This window comes from Schistocerca serialis, chromosome 1 (genome assembly GCF_023864345.2).
Source record: "Schistocerca serialis cubense isolate TAMUIC-IGC-003099 chromosome 1, iqSchSeri2.2, whole genome shotgun sequence".
Lineage (NCBI taxonomy): Eukaryota > Metazoa > Arthropoda > Insecta > Orthoptera > Acrididae > Schistocerca > Schistocerca serialis.
The window spans coordinates 268,436,001-268,450,739 of NC_064638.1; the positions used below are offsets into that span (position 1 = coordinate 268,436,001).

General features: G+C 45.7%; 1 protein-coding gene across 1 annotated transcript in view; it reads left to right on the forward strand.

Moving 5' to 3' along the window:
- The window catches only part of LOC126465136 (WAS/WASL-interacting protein family member 1-like), a 161,170-nt gene extending 149,565 nt beyond the window's left edge, over positions 1 to 11,605 (forward strand). Inside the window, exon 3 of the mRNA XM_050096287.1 lies at positions 11,077 to 11,605. Coding sequence (XP_049952244.1) covers positions 11,077 to 11,605 — 529 coding nt within the window. The remainder of the gene's footprint in view (positions 1 to 11,076) is intronic.
- The last annotated feature ends 3,134 nt before the right edge of the window (positions 11,606 to 14,739 follow it).

The following is a 14,739-nucleotide window of genomic DNA, read 5'->3' on the forward strand; positions in this document are numbered from 1 at the left end:
GAATTCATTGTCCCAGGAAGGGGAAACTTTATTGACACATTCCTGGGGTCAGATACATCACATGATCACACTGACAGAACCACAGGCACATAGACACAGGCAACAGAGCATGCACAATGTCGGCACTAGTACAGTGTATATCCACCTTTCGCAGCAATGCAGGCTGCTATTCTCCCATGGAGACGATCGTAGAGATGCTGGATGTAGTCCTGTGGAACGGCTTGCCATGCCATTTCCACCTGGCGCCTCAGTTGGACCAGCGTTCGTGCTGGACGTGCCGACCGCGTGAGACGACGCTTCATCCAGTCCCAAACATGCTCAATGGGGGACAGATCCGGAGATCTTGCTGGCCAGGGTAGTTGACTTACACCTTCTAGAGCACGTTGGGTGGCACGGGATACATGCGGACGTGCATTGTCCTGTTGGAACAGCAAGTTCCCTTGCCGGTCTAGGAATGGTAGAACGATGGGTTCGATGACGGTTTGGATGTACCGTGCACTATTCAGTGTCCCCTCGACGATCACCAGTGGTGTACGGCCAGTGTAGGAGATCGCTCCCCACACCATGATGCCGGGTGTAGGCCCTGTGTGTCTCGGTCGTATGCAGTCCTGATTGTGGCGCTCACCTGCACGGCGCCAAACACGCATACGACCATCATTGGCACCAAGGCAGAAGCGACTCTCATCGCTGAAGACGACACGTCTCAATTCGTCCCTCCATTCACGCCTGTCGCGACACCACTGGAGGCGGGCTGCACGATGTTGGGGCGTGAGCGGAAGACGGCCTAACGGTGTGCGGGACCGTAGCCCAGCTTCATGGAGACGGTTGCGAATGGTCCTCGCCGATACCCGAGGAGCAACAGTGTCCCTAATTTGCTGGGAAGTGGCGGTGCGGTCCCCTACGGCACTTCGTAGGATCCTACGGTCTTGGCGTGCATCCGTGCGTCGCTGCGGTCCGGTCCCAGGTCGACGGGCACGTGCACCTTCCGCCGACCACTGGCGACAACATCGATGTACTGTGGAGACCTCACGCCCCACGTGTTGAGCAATTCGGCGGTACGTCCACCCGGCCTCCCGCATGCCCACTATACGCTCTCGCTCAAAGTCCGTCAACTGCACATACGGTTCACGTCCACGCTGTCGCGGCATGCTACCAGTGTTAAAGACTGCGATGGAGCTCCGTATGCCACGGCAAACTGGCTGACACTAACGGCGGCGGTGCACAAATGCTGCGCAGCTAGCGCCATTCGACGGCCAACACCGCGGTTCCTGGTGTGTCCGCTGTGCCGTGCGTGTGATCATTGCTTGTACAGCCCTCTCGCAGTGTCCGGAGCAAGTATGGTGGGTCTGACACACCGGTGTCAATGTGTTCTTTTTTCCATTTCCAGGAGTGTATGTCGGTGCGTGAGAAACAGCGTGCTGTAATCGAGTTTCTAACTGCTTAAAACGTTCCTGCACTTGAAGTCCAAAAAACAATGAAACCTGTGGACAGTGATGATTGTATCAACATTAGTAATGTCCCACGTTGGGTGCTCGTGCTCGTAATGAAGCACACGGTTGTGCTATGCCCAACGTATGTGACGTAGTTGGAGTGTACGGCCGTGTAGGAAAACCGACGATACTCATTGGAATCAGTTTCATGAACTCATCACAGAAAATCGTCGAATAACACAGACACAGCTTTCAGGCAGATTTGTCATATCACGACAGCATGTACAGGCCATCATTGCACAAATATACACGCCCAGTGGGACTTCGAATGCTCACTCCTGACAAGAAACAGAGCGGAGCATCTATGAATAAATTCTTTTGCGTTACGAACGTGAAGGTGATGGGTCCTGTAACAACATTCTGACGGGTGATGGAAGCTAGTTTCACCACTCTGACAACGAAAACAAGAAAGCATGAATAGATTTCCGCTACAAAGGATCACCGACGCCAAAAATGTTAAAGACCACTCCATCAGCAGGAAAAGTCATGATACAAGGGTTTTGTAATGTTTAACGTGTGGCAAATTTGAAATTCATGCTTAGAATCACCACCATAAGCTCGTAAATGTACTGCGAGACGCTCAGGAAACTGAAAGTCTTAAGAGTTCGTCACCGCATGGAGGCATTCAGTATGACAATTCCAGACCACAAACGAGCGCTAAGACATCTGCAACAACCTAGCGCCTAGGAGTCATTGTCATCAATCATCTTCCATACTGTCCCAGCTTGCCCCATTCGATTTTCAACTGTTTCGAAAACTTACAGAACACCTTCGGATACTTCACTTTGATAGTGACTAAGCGGTGCATTCAGAGGTGAGGTTTGGGCTCCATCAACAATGTAAAACATACAACAGTGACGGTATCAACAAACCGACAAATGTCATCATCAGGATGACTGTGTTGAGAAATAATATGCAGACAAGAATAGAGATATAGGACGTTAATAAGGTTTGTTTTAATGAAAAAGTTTAAAGAGTTTTCACATAAAAAGATTCAGAGCCATTACTTTCCGGCACCATCTCGCACTCTATTCTGACAATGGCCCACTCTCCATAAACAGTGTGTAACATACTATTTGATATCTCCTTGTATGAAAGCCGTCCGGTGTGGCCGTGCGGTTCTAGGCGCTTCAGTTTGGAACCGCGTGACCGCTGCGGTCGCAGGTTCGAATCCTGCGTCGGGCATGGCTGTGTGTGATGTCCTTAGGTTAGTTAGGTTTAAGTAGTTCTAAGTTCTAGGGGACTGATGACCTCAGATGTCGAGTCCCATAGTGCTCAGAGCCATTTGAACCATTTGAACCTTGTATGAAAGGTATCCTCTACCACACATGTCAGGGGGCTTGTGAAATATGGATATAGATGTTGATGGTGATATCCGTTACAAACACACAGTTATTCTCGAATAACACCATGGAGGCAGCGATATGAGAGACACAGCTAAAAGGCTTGGAATTTAATCCAGTCTCGTCACCGCGTCTCCACCGACTGCTGACCAGATACTGGCGACGTAAATGTATTCCACATTAGCATTCGATCTGGCTGCTATTGAGAGCATAGTGCCATCACATAACCGAGCATTGAAGATTGTGTCATTGCACGCTGCTCTGTATTAAATGGCCGGTAAAAACTGGTGTATTTTGTAGTTCCCATGACAGTTTCGTGCGCAGAATACGTAAAGTGTCTCGTGTGGAGGTTCGGCAACGTCTTGTGGGTCACAGAGGAGAGAGAGAGAGAGAGAGAGAGAGAGGGGCTTGTGTACCGTTTCCAGGATGGCAGCGCCGTCGACCTGCGTGCCGCAGCTGTGGCGACGAGAGAGCCGTAACGGATGAGCGGATGTCGGCCTTCCTGTCTCGAGCCTCCAGGCCAGATTCGCACGCGCGCTGCTTCCTCGTCCCGCTGCTCCGCAAATAGCGACACGACGTGTATGTCCTAGAAGCTTGGTGTACAGGCGTACACGGTTCAAACCGCTGCTTGGTGCCTTGTACCTCTATCAGAATCATCAACGAGCTAGACCCGGTAGGAAAAAATTCTGTAAAATAATTATATATATATATACCGGGTGATCAAAAAGTCAGTATAAATTTGAAAACTTAATAAACCACGGAATAATGTAGATAGAGAGGTAAAAATCGACACACACACAGCAAAACTGCTACCGTGACGGGTGAGAGGTACGCCGATATTTTACAGAATACCATCATTCCCAGCCTGGCTGATAAACACCTGTTGGAACGTACGATGTTTATGCAGGATGGCGCTCCGCCCATATTGATAGACGCGCGAAAGATCTCTTGCGCGCGTCATTTGGTGATCATCGTGTGCTCGGCCGCCACTTTCGTCATGCTTGGCCTCCCAGGTCCCCAGACCTCAGTCCGTGTGATTATTGGCTTTGGGGTTACCTGAAGTCGCAAGTGTATCGTGATCGACCGACATCTCTAGGGATGCTGAAAGACAACATCCGACGCCAATGCCTCACCATAACTCCGGACATGATTTACAGTGCTGTTCACAACATTATTCCTCGACTACAGCTATTGTTGAGGAATGATGGTGGACATATTGAGCATTTCCTGTAAAAAACATCATCTCTGCTTTGTCTTACTTTGTTATGCTAATTATTGTTATTCTGATCAGATGAAGCGCCATCTGTCGGACATTTTTTGAACTTTTATATCTTTTTTTTTGTTTTTTGTTCTAATAAAACCCCATGTCATTCCAAGCATGTGATTCAATTTGTACCTCTCTATCTACATTATTCCGTGATTTATTCCGTTTTCAAATTTATACTGACTTTTTGATCACCCTATATATATATATATATATGTGTGTGTGTGTGTGATGTCCTTAGGTTAGTTAGGTTTACGTAGTCCTGAGTCTAGGGTACTGATGACCTCAGATGTTAAGTACCGTGGTGCTTCGAAACATTTGAACCATTAAAAGTTGAGGAGGGTCGTAATGTGTAATAGGCAGATATCTAAAAATAAAGAAAGCCGGCACGGTAGCTCAGCGTGTTCGGTAATAAAAAATAAAAAATTGAGTAAAGGAATCAACCATAAACTTGATCGGATGTCTTGTGACGTCCACCCAGACCAAACGCAACGAACTATACAATACCGAACAAAATGCAAAAAAAAAAAAGATGGATAGAGCGTCTGTCATGTAAGCAGGAGATCCCGGGTTTGAATCCCGGGCGGGGCACACAGTTTCAACGGTCTCCGTTGACTCATAGCAACCTCTGTATGCAGCTAGGGGTATTCATTTCAGTGTAATTTCATTGTAACATACTTCACACAAAAATACAAGGGGAGCATAAACTCTTTTCTACGATTACAAATATTTAATTCTAAGGAAATATGCTAGACACTGCCATGCCGTACGTTACAAAGAGTGGCTTAATTCATGGTTTTTTATGGATACGCATCCGCATGTTCTCCGTTTGTAGACCATAGGATGCCTACTCACTATCTCTTTGCCAACGTCTCTTCCGTCAACTCCTCAACAGTTCGTATTCCTGCTTTGTTTGCACACGAAGAAATGATGAACTGTACACTTCATTCGGAACGTTATACCACTGAAGAATGTCAAGAGGTGTTGTATCTGGAGAACGTGGTGGTCGTGACATTGGACTACCTCTCCCGATCCATCTCTCCGGTAACATATTATCCAAGAGGTGGTGAATAAATGATCTCCATTGTCGTGGTGCAACGTCTTGTTGAAGCGCTACCCACAGTTGGAATTACTATAACTGAGGTGCAGTTGTAAAACTGAAGTGTAGCCATAAAAACTTCACGAGTTAAGCTCCCATTTGCAAAAATCGAACAGACGTGGCAAAACGCATTCACAAAAAACTTCGAGTTAAAGCATAGTTTGCAGTAAACCGCGTAGTTGTCCAGCACAGTTAGTTAGGAAGAAATTTTTCTAATAATGGAAAGTCGATATGTTCAACTTGCGCTATAGTACGTTTGTCATTAAAATTACAAGATTCAGTGATATGAGAATATACGTTCGTAGTTTTTTGTACATAATTTTTCCACCATTTACATTGTAATCGCTTAAATTTTTTGAGGGTGATCGAACATGAAACTTAAAGTGTAAAACATCATTCCTGCTACAGAAAAATTTCGGTTGGTCGGTAAATGGTTATAAACGTTAAAGTATAGCAAGTGTTAACTTTTATTTTTTATTGACACTAAGTTTCGATATCACTAGAAACTTGACTGAAGTAAACAAAACTTCGTAATAAAGTCATTAAGCTAAAGCTTTGAACAGAATGAGACTAAATCAACACATTCGGATAACTTTTACTGAAAAATTTATCATATTTGTAACAAAGACTGTTCAACTATATACGGACACAATTCTCACGCACCCAAGCTTAAAAGTCCGGCATTGCACACGGTCTTCTTCGAAGATTTTGTACATTGTATGTAGTTGTTTCCTATTCCTCAGTGTGTGTTTTCGAGAAAAAAAAACACGTTGCTATTTTCTGGAAGTAATTTCATTGACACCTCTTCGTTGTCTCGTAAAGATCTATCACACAATGTATTCCTTGTAATCGCATACTTTTCACTCACTTCGCTGATTGTCGTTTCAAGAAGTCAGAATTTTTCCACGGTTTTCTTCGTGGCATTTTCATCCAATTTATGTCATTACTTCTATATATATATACTCGTCACAGAAACAAAAACGGTGAAAACTTTTTATGCTATCTGCTTTGTGCGGTGCATCCCTCAGTTGCTTTGTCCAGTACAACCCAAATGTACAATTGTGTTAGTGAACATTACCATTGTTATTACTTGATCTACATGTCGTCACAGCCTAAAATGTAGAGAATGTTGTGAGCTGTACATGAAGATGCAATACTATGCGTTGTTACTTACCGGCAAACAAAATACAACAGTCCAAGTTACGGGGGGCTATGATCCCATGGATAGCGAAATGGAAACCACACTGAAAATAGAAAAAGTTTCATTTGCAACTGTTAGCGACACCTTCCAGCTTCTTCTCTACACAGTCATCGTTCCGTCTTAGACTTAGGTCGTAACGTTGTGTAAACTTTCCAATAGAAGGCAGCTCCCTGTGGTTTCCGCCACTTGGCTACGATGGTCTGCAGTTCGATGTCTGTCCCAAAATGTTGTCTTCGTAGCCAGTAGTTCATGTAAGCAGAGACGAACATCAGATAGAGCCAATTCCGACCTGTATGATGGGTGATTAAACATTTCCCACCGAAAACGCTGCAGGGTCGTCGTCATTGTCCTTGCAGGGGAGAGCGGCAATTGTCATGAGAGTTACGTTGTGTGGGTTTGAATGAAGTCAGGCGAAACCTCTCTTCAGATCCCACACTTTGTGGGAGACACTCTTTATCTAGGCATCTTTACATTCTCACTGTGTCCTCAGAACTGAAAAGAGCGACGTGACGCGATCAACAGGCATACGGGAGACACTGCCCAACACATCTGTGCAAAGCTTCATCGGAGTTTAATTGTCATTCCCATTTTTCCCTTATATATTCATGTACCGAAATGCTCTATACCAAACTTACTGGCTGGCCGCTGGTGACCGAGCGGTTCTGGCGCTGACACGGTTGCAGGTTCGAGTCCTGCCTCGGGCGTGGATGTGTGTGTTGTCCTTAGGTTAGTTAGATTTAAATAGTTCTAAGTTCTAGGGGACTTATGACCTCAGCAGTTGAGTCCCATAGTGCTCAGAGCCAGAGCCAAACTTACGACATTCAAGTAAAGAAGACAGGGGCTCACGGAAACACAGCTTTTGACGTTTCCACGGGAATAAATGACGTTCATGCCTCCAATTAGGCATCGCCAAATCAATCATCCAGAGTTAGCTAATGGCTACACAATCGATGCAAATGTTTTGCATTCAGACGTGACATGCTACGAAACTTAGGAGCAGAACGAACGTAATTTTATTACGGCCTATAATAACAATACTCGTTTGCAAAGCGCTGATTCTGCTGTAGCTTTTCAAACGTTTATTGTCAACATGTTCTGGAAAACATATACCATCAAAGGAAAATCTCTATCCTTTAAGCCTGTATAGTTGGTAACAACCACAAACATTCAGAAGGGCCGCAGAAAGACAGACCCATTGAAAGCCTTCCACTGCATTTTTGCCACGCGGGATTAGCCGAGCGGTCTTGGGCGCTGCAGTCGTGGACTGTGTGGCTGGTCCCGGCGGAGGTTCGAGTCCTCCCTCGGGCATGGGTTTGTGTGTTTGTCCTTAGGATAACTTAGGTTAAGTAGTGTGTAAGCTTAGGGAATAATGACCTTCAACAAACACAATCTAAGTTTCGCAGTGGAAAAAATTTAGGTAAGCAGAACGGAATAGCTGAAGGTAGATTTTAACAAGAATTTACCAAGAAAAAACTGAAACTGCAATAACTACGTATACTTCCGTAGACAATGTCATTAAGATTAAAATTCTTCTGGAGATTTATATTTAAACTATCTTATACAATGACGCTGTACAACACCCAGAAGAATTTTAACCGTTGTGAAGCTATAATCCTTAATAGACGCCATGCAGATACTAGCTATATGTGTGTGTCATCTGCGTCTTCCCAATGCAGTTCGTGCGTTGCAAATGTCTTTCGTTCCGTGTTCTGAGAAAGCTTAATATTGAAACTGAAAATGTCTGAGCTAGTGTGGTTGTAGAATTTGTCTCGAAATATCCGTCTTCAGTTGCTCGTGTCACCAAGTTCAGCTGATTCGCAAATTTAACTGCATGGTTGGAACTCCTATTTAATAAAATTATCGTCACTGCTTAAGCAGCTTATTCCCTCTCGCCATTGTGAATAGAATACGTTCTAGAACGTAATTCTAAGTGGTCACATGCGGAGTTACGGAACACGTGGATGGTTAACATGAACACGGACTGAGGGAAATGAACATACGCTCATAAGATTCCCAAATTACGTTCGCACTTAGCACAATGTTCGACAGTTGATTACAATATTAGATATTTCAACCACATTAACAAAATTTAAGGGACCATGCCTCTCTACACAACCGTCCATGTACCACAGACAAAAAATCACCGTATGTTTGCATTAACTGCCGAATATTATTTTATGAGAGAAGGAGCAATGAGCTAAGCAACTTGTAATATTTGATGAGTGACGTAGACTTAGATATTGATTCCACATGTTCTGTAAAGCAGAAAAGATGATAAAAGACCTTATATTTACTGTATTAAACTCCGCTGCAAAATGTCGGGGATAGAAATCCATTACTGTATAATGCGAAACCCATGTAAAGTACGATAACACAGATGCAGCACAAACATGCAAGCCTTCAACCATCTCACCATAATACGGAACTTATTGTGTCGAATATGCCAAATTCAGTACCGTAAGAAAAATGCCTATATGCAGAATCGGCACATCTACATCACAGCAGCAAGCGGAAGGCAAGAGTGTAAAGAGAACAGTGGCTATTCAGAGTGGTCAAATACAGTCTAAAACTTGTAAAGTTGTTGCAGACGAGATTGTGCTGAAAGATAACTGTTAAGAAAAATCGATACATTGCACCGTTTGCAAGTTATTTAACATTTAAGGTGACCGATCAGGTCGATGTGCGCGCAAATTCAAGCAACTTACCAGAGGCAGTGTTGCCAAATGTGTTCTTCATTTGGTTTCCTCAAACCGAACGAACGTAGCTATTGCTCACCTAGCTTAAATTTAACATGTCCGAAAATGTCACATTTTATCTCGTAATGAGAATTTCAATAAGTGGTACCTTACGGACCCACAGACGCCATTTCATTACCGCATTTCAGCGAGTGCAAGAGCTTGAATTTGCGTGGGTGGTGACCTGATTGGCTGCGTTCAATGCTAAATAGCTCGGAACCTTTTTTGTACACCTGGGTTTTTAATTAGACTGCGGAATGCTATTTAGCGGTTGAGAAGACAAGATCTAAGAGCAGAAGAACGGCGACTGGGTGCTGATGCTCCCAACTGTTGCACCTCATAACTCGTTGTTTTCCAGTTCTTGGCTGTTTTTGTAGGATTCTCTATGAAAGATAGAATTCTATCGAGGTGACCGTCAGGTACTTTGGTATGTTATTGTGAGTATAGTGTTTGCAAACTTTATGTTGAATTTTATTCTGGTAGACTTTTTGTGTAGGTGGAAACCAGAGACCCCATTTTTGGAGTGTTTTGGTTGTAGCCTCCATACGGAAGAGTACTTTCTCACTGCCTCTAGACCTCAGTTAGAATTTCTTGTGGCTGTTTGATTGACCTTCGCCTCATTGTAAGCAACCATTCATCGGTGTAACCAAATTTCGCTGATTTTGTTTCTGGCACATCTGCACTCTACAGACGGCGAAAAATGGATGAATGGCAACAGGCGGATTCCATATTTCCAGGTTTGCGGATAGCAGGAGACACGTTGCCCCATTGCAGGCTGTTAAAAAGGTACGAGCATATTGAATAAGTTCACAGATATGTGAGTGGCTCGAAGACTTCTTAAATGATAGAAGCCAGTATGTTGTTCTCGGCGGCAAGTATTTAGCAGTGACAAGGATATCGGCAGGTGTGTCCCAGGGACGTATGATAGAACCTCTGTTGTTCTGTATACAGATAAATGATTTGGTAGACAGGGTGGGCAGCAATCTGTGGTTGTTTGCCATGGTGCACGGTAAGTTGTCGAAGTTGAGTGACTGTGGGAAGATACAAGACGAGTTTGAAAAAAATTCCAGTTGGTGTGACGAATGGCAGCTAGCCCTAAATGTGGAGAAATGTAAGTTGATGCGTATGAGAAGGAAGACCAAACCGATTTTGTTCGGAATACAGTATTAGTAGTGTCCCGCTGTACACAGTTTAAATACGTGGGCGTAGCGCTGCAAAATGATATGAGATGGAATGAGTATGTGGGAAGTGTGGTATCTTGGGAGAATTTTAGGAAAGAGTGGTTCACCTGTAAAGGAGATCGCATATAGGACGCTGGTGCGATCTATTCATGAGTACTGCTCGAGCGTTTGGGATCCGTACCAGGTCGGACTGAAGAAAGATATCGAAGAAATTCAGAGGCGGGCTCCTAGATTTGTTATCGGTAGGTTCTAACAATACGTAAGTGTTACGGAAATGCTTCGGGAACATAAATAGGAATCCCTGGAGAGTTGGTGACGTTCTTTTCGAGAAACACTATTGAGAAAATTTAGAGAACCAGGATTTGAACCTGAATCCCTAACGATTCTACTGCCACCAACACACATTGCGCGAAAGGATCTCGAACATAAGATACGAGAAATTAGGGCTCATATGGAGGCTTATAGATACTCGTTTCTCCCTCGATGTATTTGCGAGTGGAACAGGAAATAAAATGACAAGTAGTGGCTCAGGGTACCCTCCGCCATGCACCGTTAGGTGGCTTTCTGAGTATCTATGGTAGATGTAGATGTAGAAGTGGAGCATGGGGTGGGACGTTCTTTAGTTTTTTGGAGAGATGACGTCAGATGGCGTGACTACTTGGACACTGAGGTGCAATAACACGCACTCACTTCTCCATATTTCGCAGTGATTTTGACATTGGTCCACGCAGACTTACGTGTTGTCTTATCTAACACTGTGTAGGGAAAGCTCGGCTAGTACAATACGAGCAATCGTTAGCGCGCCACGAGGAGGCAATTCTGCTCGGCGACAATTCAGCGTGGTAGGTACTGGGCTCGAGAGACGAGCCCCACCCCGGCAGCTGCGCTGGAAAACAGCGATCGAGCCGCGGGAATGGAATCGCACCGGCGTCTTTGTGCCGGGGCGCCAGACCGAGATAGTGCCCGGCGCGGCGCGCCCACAATTACTCCGGCGTAAAGGTGACCGTGCGATGCGGTGCGGTGCGGTGCGGCGGAGAGGCCGGACAAAGGCCTGGCCGGCTGTTCCTTTGTCGCAGCCGGCGCCGCCGCTCGCGCCCGCAAATAATTACTCGTCCCTCGGTGATGAAGAGCGCGCCTCGCGCCCGATACAGCTTCCTCCCCCGCCACCCACGCCCTGCCGGGGCGGAGCGACCCCTCCGTTCTACAGCGCTCTCCCCCTCAGCCCTGGAACCGGATGCGCCTTCGGCCCTGGAGCGGCGCCGCCGCTGCCTTCCAATCCAACTCGGCGGTAACTATAATTGCTGCAATTATTCTCCGGGCTCTAACCAAACGTGATGCGGGGCGCTCCTCGGCTCGGCTTTGCCCCGCTCGCTCCTTCCCGTCCCTCAGCCGCTGCTGCTGCTTCTACCGCCGCTGCCGGCTTTATCTCGTCCGAACGCGCCCGCCGTTCAGATAAGCGGCGAGGGCGCTCGCTCAGGAGGGCGAAATAAATCTCGCAGAGGCCGCTGTCGAATTTATCCGGCAGTAGCGCTGGACGCGTCCGCCCTACGAACGGGCCGATTGCTTCCTTTTGCCTTTTTTTGGGGGAGTCCTATCTGCCTTGTGTGATGGCTACAGGCGAACTCTGTCGTTCGCGGAGAACAGAGGTTGTTTCTCATGAAGAATGTGGTGAAGATGACGATCACGGTAATGTATTGGTCCGACGGCACACCAACAGGCTCTTCAGCACTCGTTCTAAAATTCTGCGATGCAGCAAGACTTACGTTACCTGTTTAAGAGTTTGTGCACCACCTCCTTTCAAAATCTTCTTCAGGATGACCAAAACAAAGATGAAAGCGACGAAGTACAGTAGAAAGCCAAATAAAGCATTAATTAACCAAAACTGGGAACTGACAGTTGTGGAGTGTATGATAGACTTCTCCAACCTGAACGACTGTCCAAGCAAAGATGATAACAGAAATAGACCAGCAGGGACGAAGAAACGCCGGTAGTTGTGGCCGAGTGGTTCTAGGCGATTAAGTCCGGAACCGCGTTACTGTTACGGTCGCAGGTTTGAATCCTGCCTCTGGCAGGGATGTGTGTGATGTCCTTAGGTTAGTTAGGTTTAAGTAGTTCTAAGTTCTAGGCTACTGATGAAAAATGGTTGAAATGGCTCTGAGCACTATGGGACTTATCATCTGTGGTCATCAGTACCCTAGAACGTAGAACTACTTAAACCTAACTAACCTAAGGACATCACACACATCCATACCCGAGGCACGATTCGAACCTGCGACTGTAGCGGTCACGCTGTTCCAGACTGAAGCGCCTAGAACCGCACGGCCACACTGGCCGGCTAGGTACTGACGACCTCAGATGTTAAGTCCTATAGTGCTCAGAGCCATTTGAACTATTTGACGAAGAAACGTTAATTCAACGAAAGAACTCTACAAATTCATGGTGTTGATCTGGAAGTGAGCTAGGAATTCCTGGAAGTTTCCGTTTCGAACAAAGCATTTCATAGAGAAGAAAGGTCTACCGTCGGAAATGGGAAGAACTTCACACATGCTGGTCTCTAAGAATGTTAAAAATTAATTGGTAAGATGCAGCGCGAAAAGAAATAGTGCTAGAAAGACTAAGTGAGGAAAGAAGTCTATGGAAGATACCAGAAGAATGTAAAGGTTAGTAAGACATCTACTGCGTTAACCAGGAATAGTACCCGGACGTCTACAAAGGCTATTCGGAAAGTAAGTTCCGATCACTCGCGAAACAGAAACCACTGTGAACATTAAAAATGTGTCACTTGCAGCAGTTGGCGCGCGGGGTAGCTGCGTGCTCTTCGGAGCCTTGCCATGGTTCGCGCGGCTCACCCGTTGGAGGTTCGAGTCCTCCCACGAGCATAGTTGTGTGTGTTCTTCTTAGCACAAGTTAGTTTAACTTAGTTTAAGTAGTGTGTAAGTTTAGGGTCCTATGAACTATGCAGTTTGGTCCCTTCGGAATTCACACAAATTTGACCATTTGAACATTACCAAATTTCGGGCTGGGACATTCGTTGTAGCCTTCTACCAACTTTCTAACAGTCTCTTCATAGGAAGCAACCACCTGTGCCTTTCCCAATTCTCTAGGCTATTCTGCAGCTTGTTGTCTGCGCCAAAATTTTGTCTCGCCAGACATGAAAATCGAGCGAGCTAAGTCCGGGCTGTATGGTGGGTGATAAATGCTTCCCATCTAAAACGCTGCAAGGGCGTCCTCACTGCCTCTCTAGCGTGCGGCTGAGAATTGTCGCCGGCCAAAGTGGCCGTGCGGTTAAAGGCGCTGCAGTCTGGAACCGCCAGACCGCTACGGTCGCAGGTTCGAATCCTGCATCGGGCATGGATGTTTGTGATGTCCTTAGGTTAGTTAGGTTTAACTGGTTCTAAGTTCTAGGGGACTAATGACCTCAGCAGTTGAGTCCCATAGTGCTCAGAGCCATTTGAACCTTTTTTTTTTGAGAATTGTCATGATGAAGGAAATGCGTGACAGTTACGATATGCTGTGTTGCATGAAACCAGGCGAAATCTCTCACAGGCATTTATACTTGACATCTGTACATGCACACCCTGCGCTCAGAACTAGTAAAAGCGACGTGTCCCATTCGACGGGCGCACTAGAGACAATTCCCGACACATCTGTGAAAAGCGTCATCGGATTTTCACTGTCGTCTCCATTTCGCTACCGATCATTTCTTACTTTCCGACTAGCCCTCGTACTACTGGATGGAAATATAAGGTGTGCCTACCCTCCGTCTTTATGACGGCTTGAACACCGCTGTGGATACTTTCAATGATGTGATTCAATGAATTTGGAGGAATGGCAACCGAAACCAGAAGAGGTAATAATGCTGGGGTATGGTACGTAGTTGACTTCTTGACTATCTCAAGGGTATTCTTTTGGACTCAGATTGGGGATCTGGCCAGACTACTCTATTTCAGAAATGTTATTTTCCATGTATCATTGCCTCACAGATGCTGCCTTGTGACAAAATTCATATCGTCAGAAAACTGCTCCGCTCCTATAGGCAGCACTCATTGCTGTAAATCGCGATCATATCCTGTCGCATTTAGCGTTTTCTTATGCTCTGACCTCGAAAAACACTCCAAAACTGTTACACATTCTCTTCCGTGCTTCACTGGTGGCACCACACATTACTGCAGGTAAAGTTCTACAGGCGTTCGCCAAACCCTAAACCCTTCTATCGGATTACCACAGGGCATAGCTTGATACATCTTTCTAGTCGTAAACTGTCCAGTGGCGTTGCTCATACAGACGACCTTCAGCGCCGCTTTTCACTGGCTACAGAAATGTGTGGTTTATGAGCAGTGTAGTGACTGATAATTCGCAATTTTTAACAAACACCACTTTTATTTATGTACGTTCCAGGGTTGATGACTGAACAACACAAGAAAGG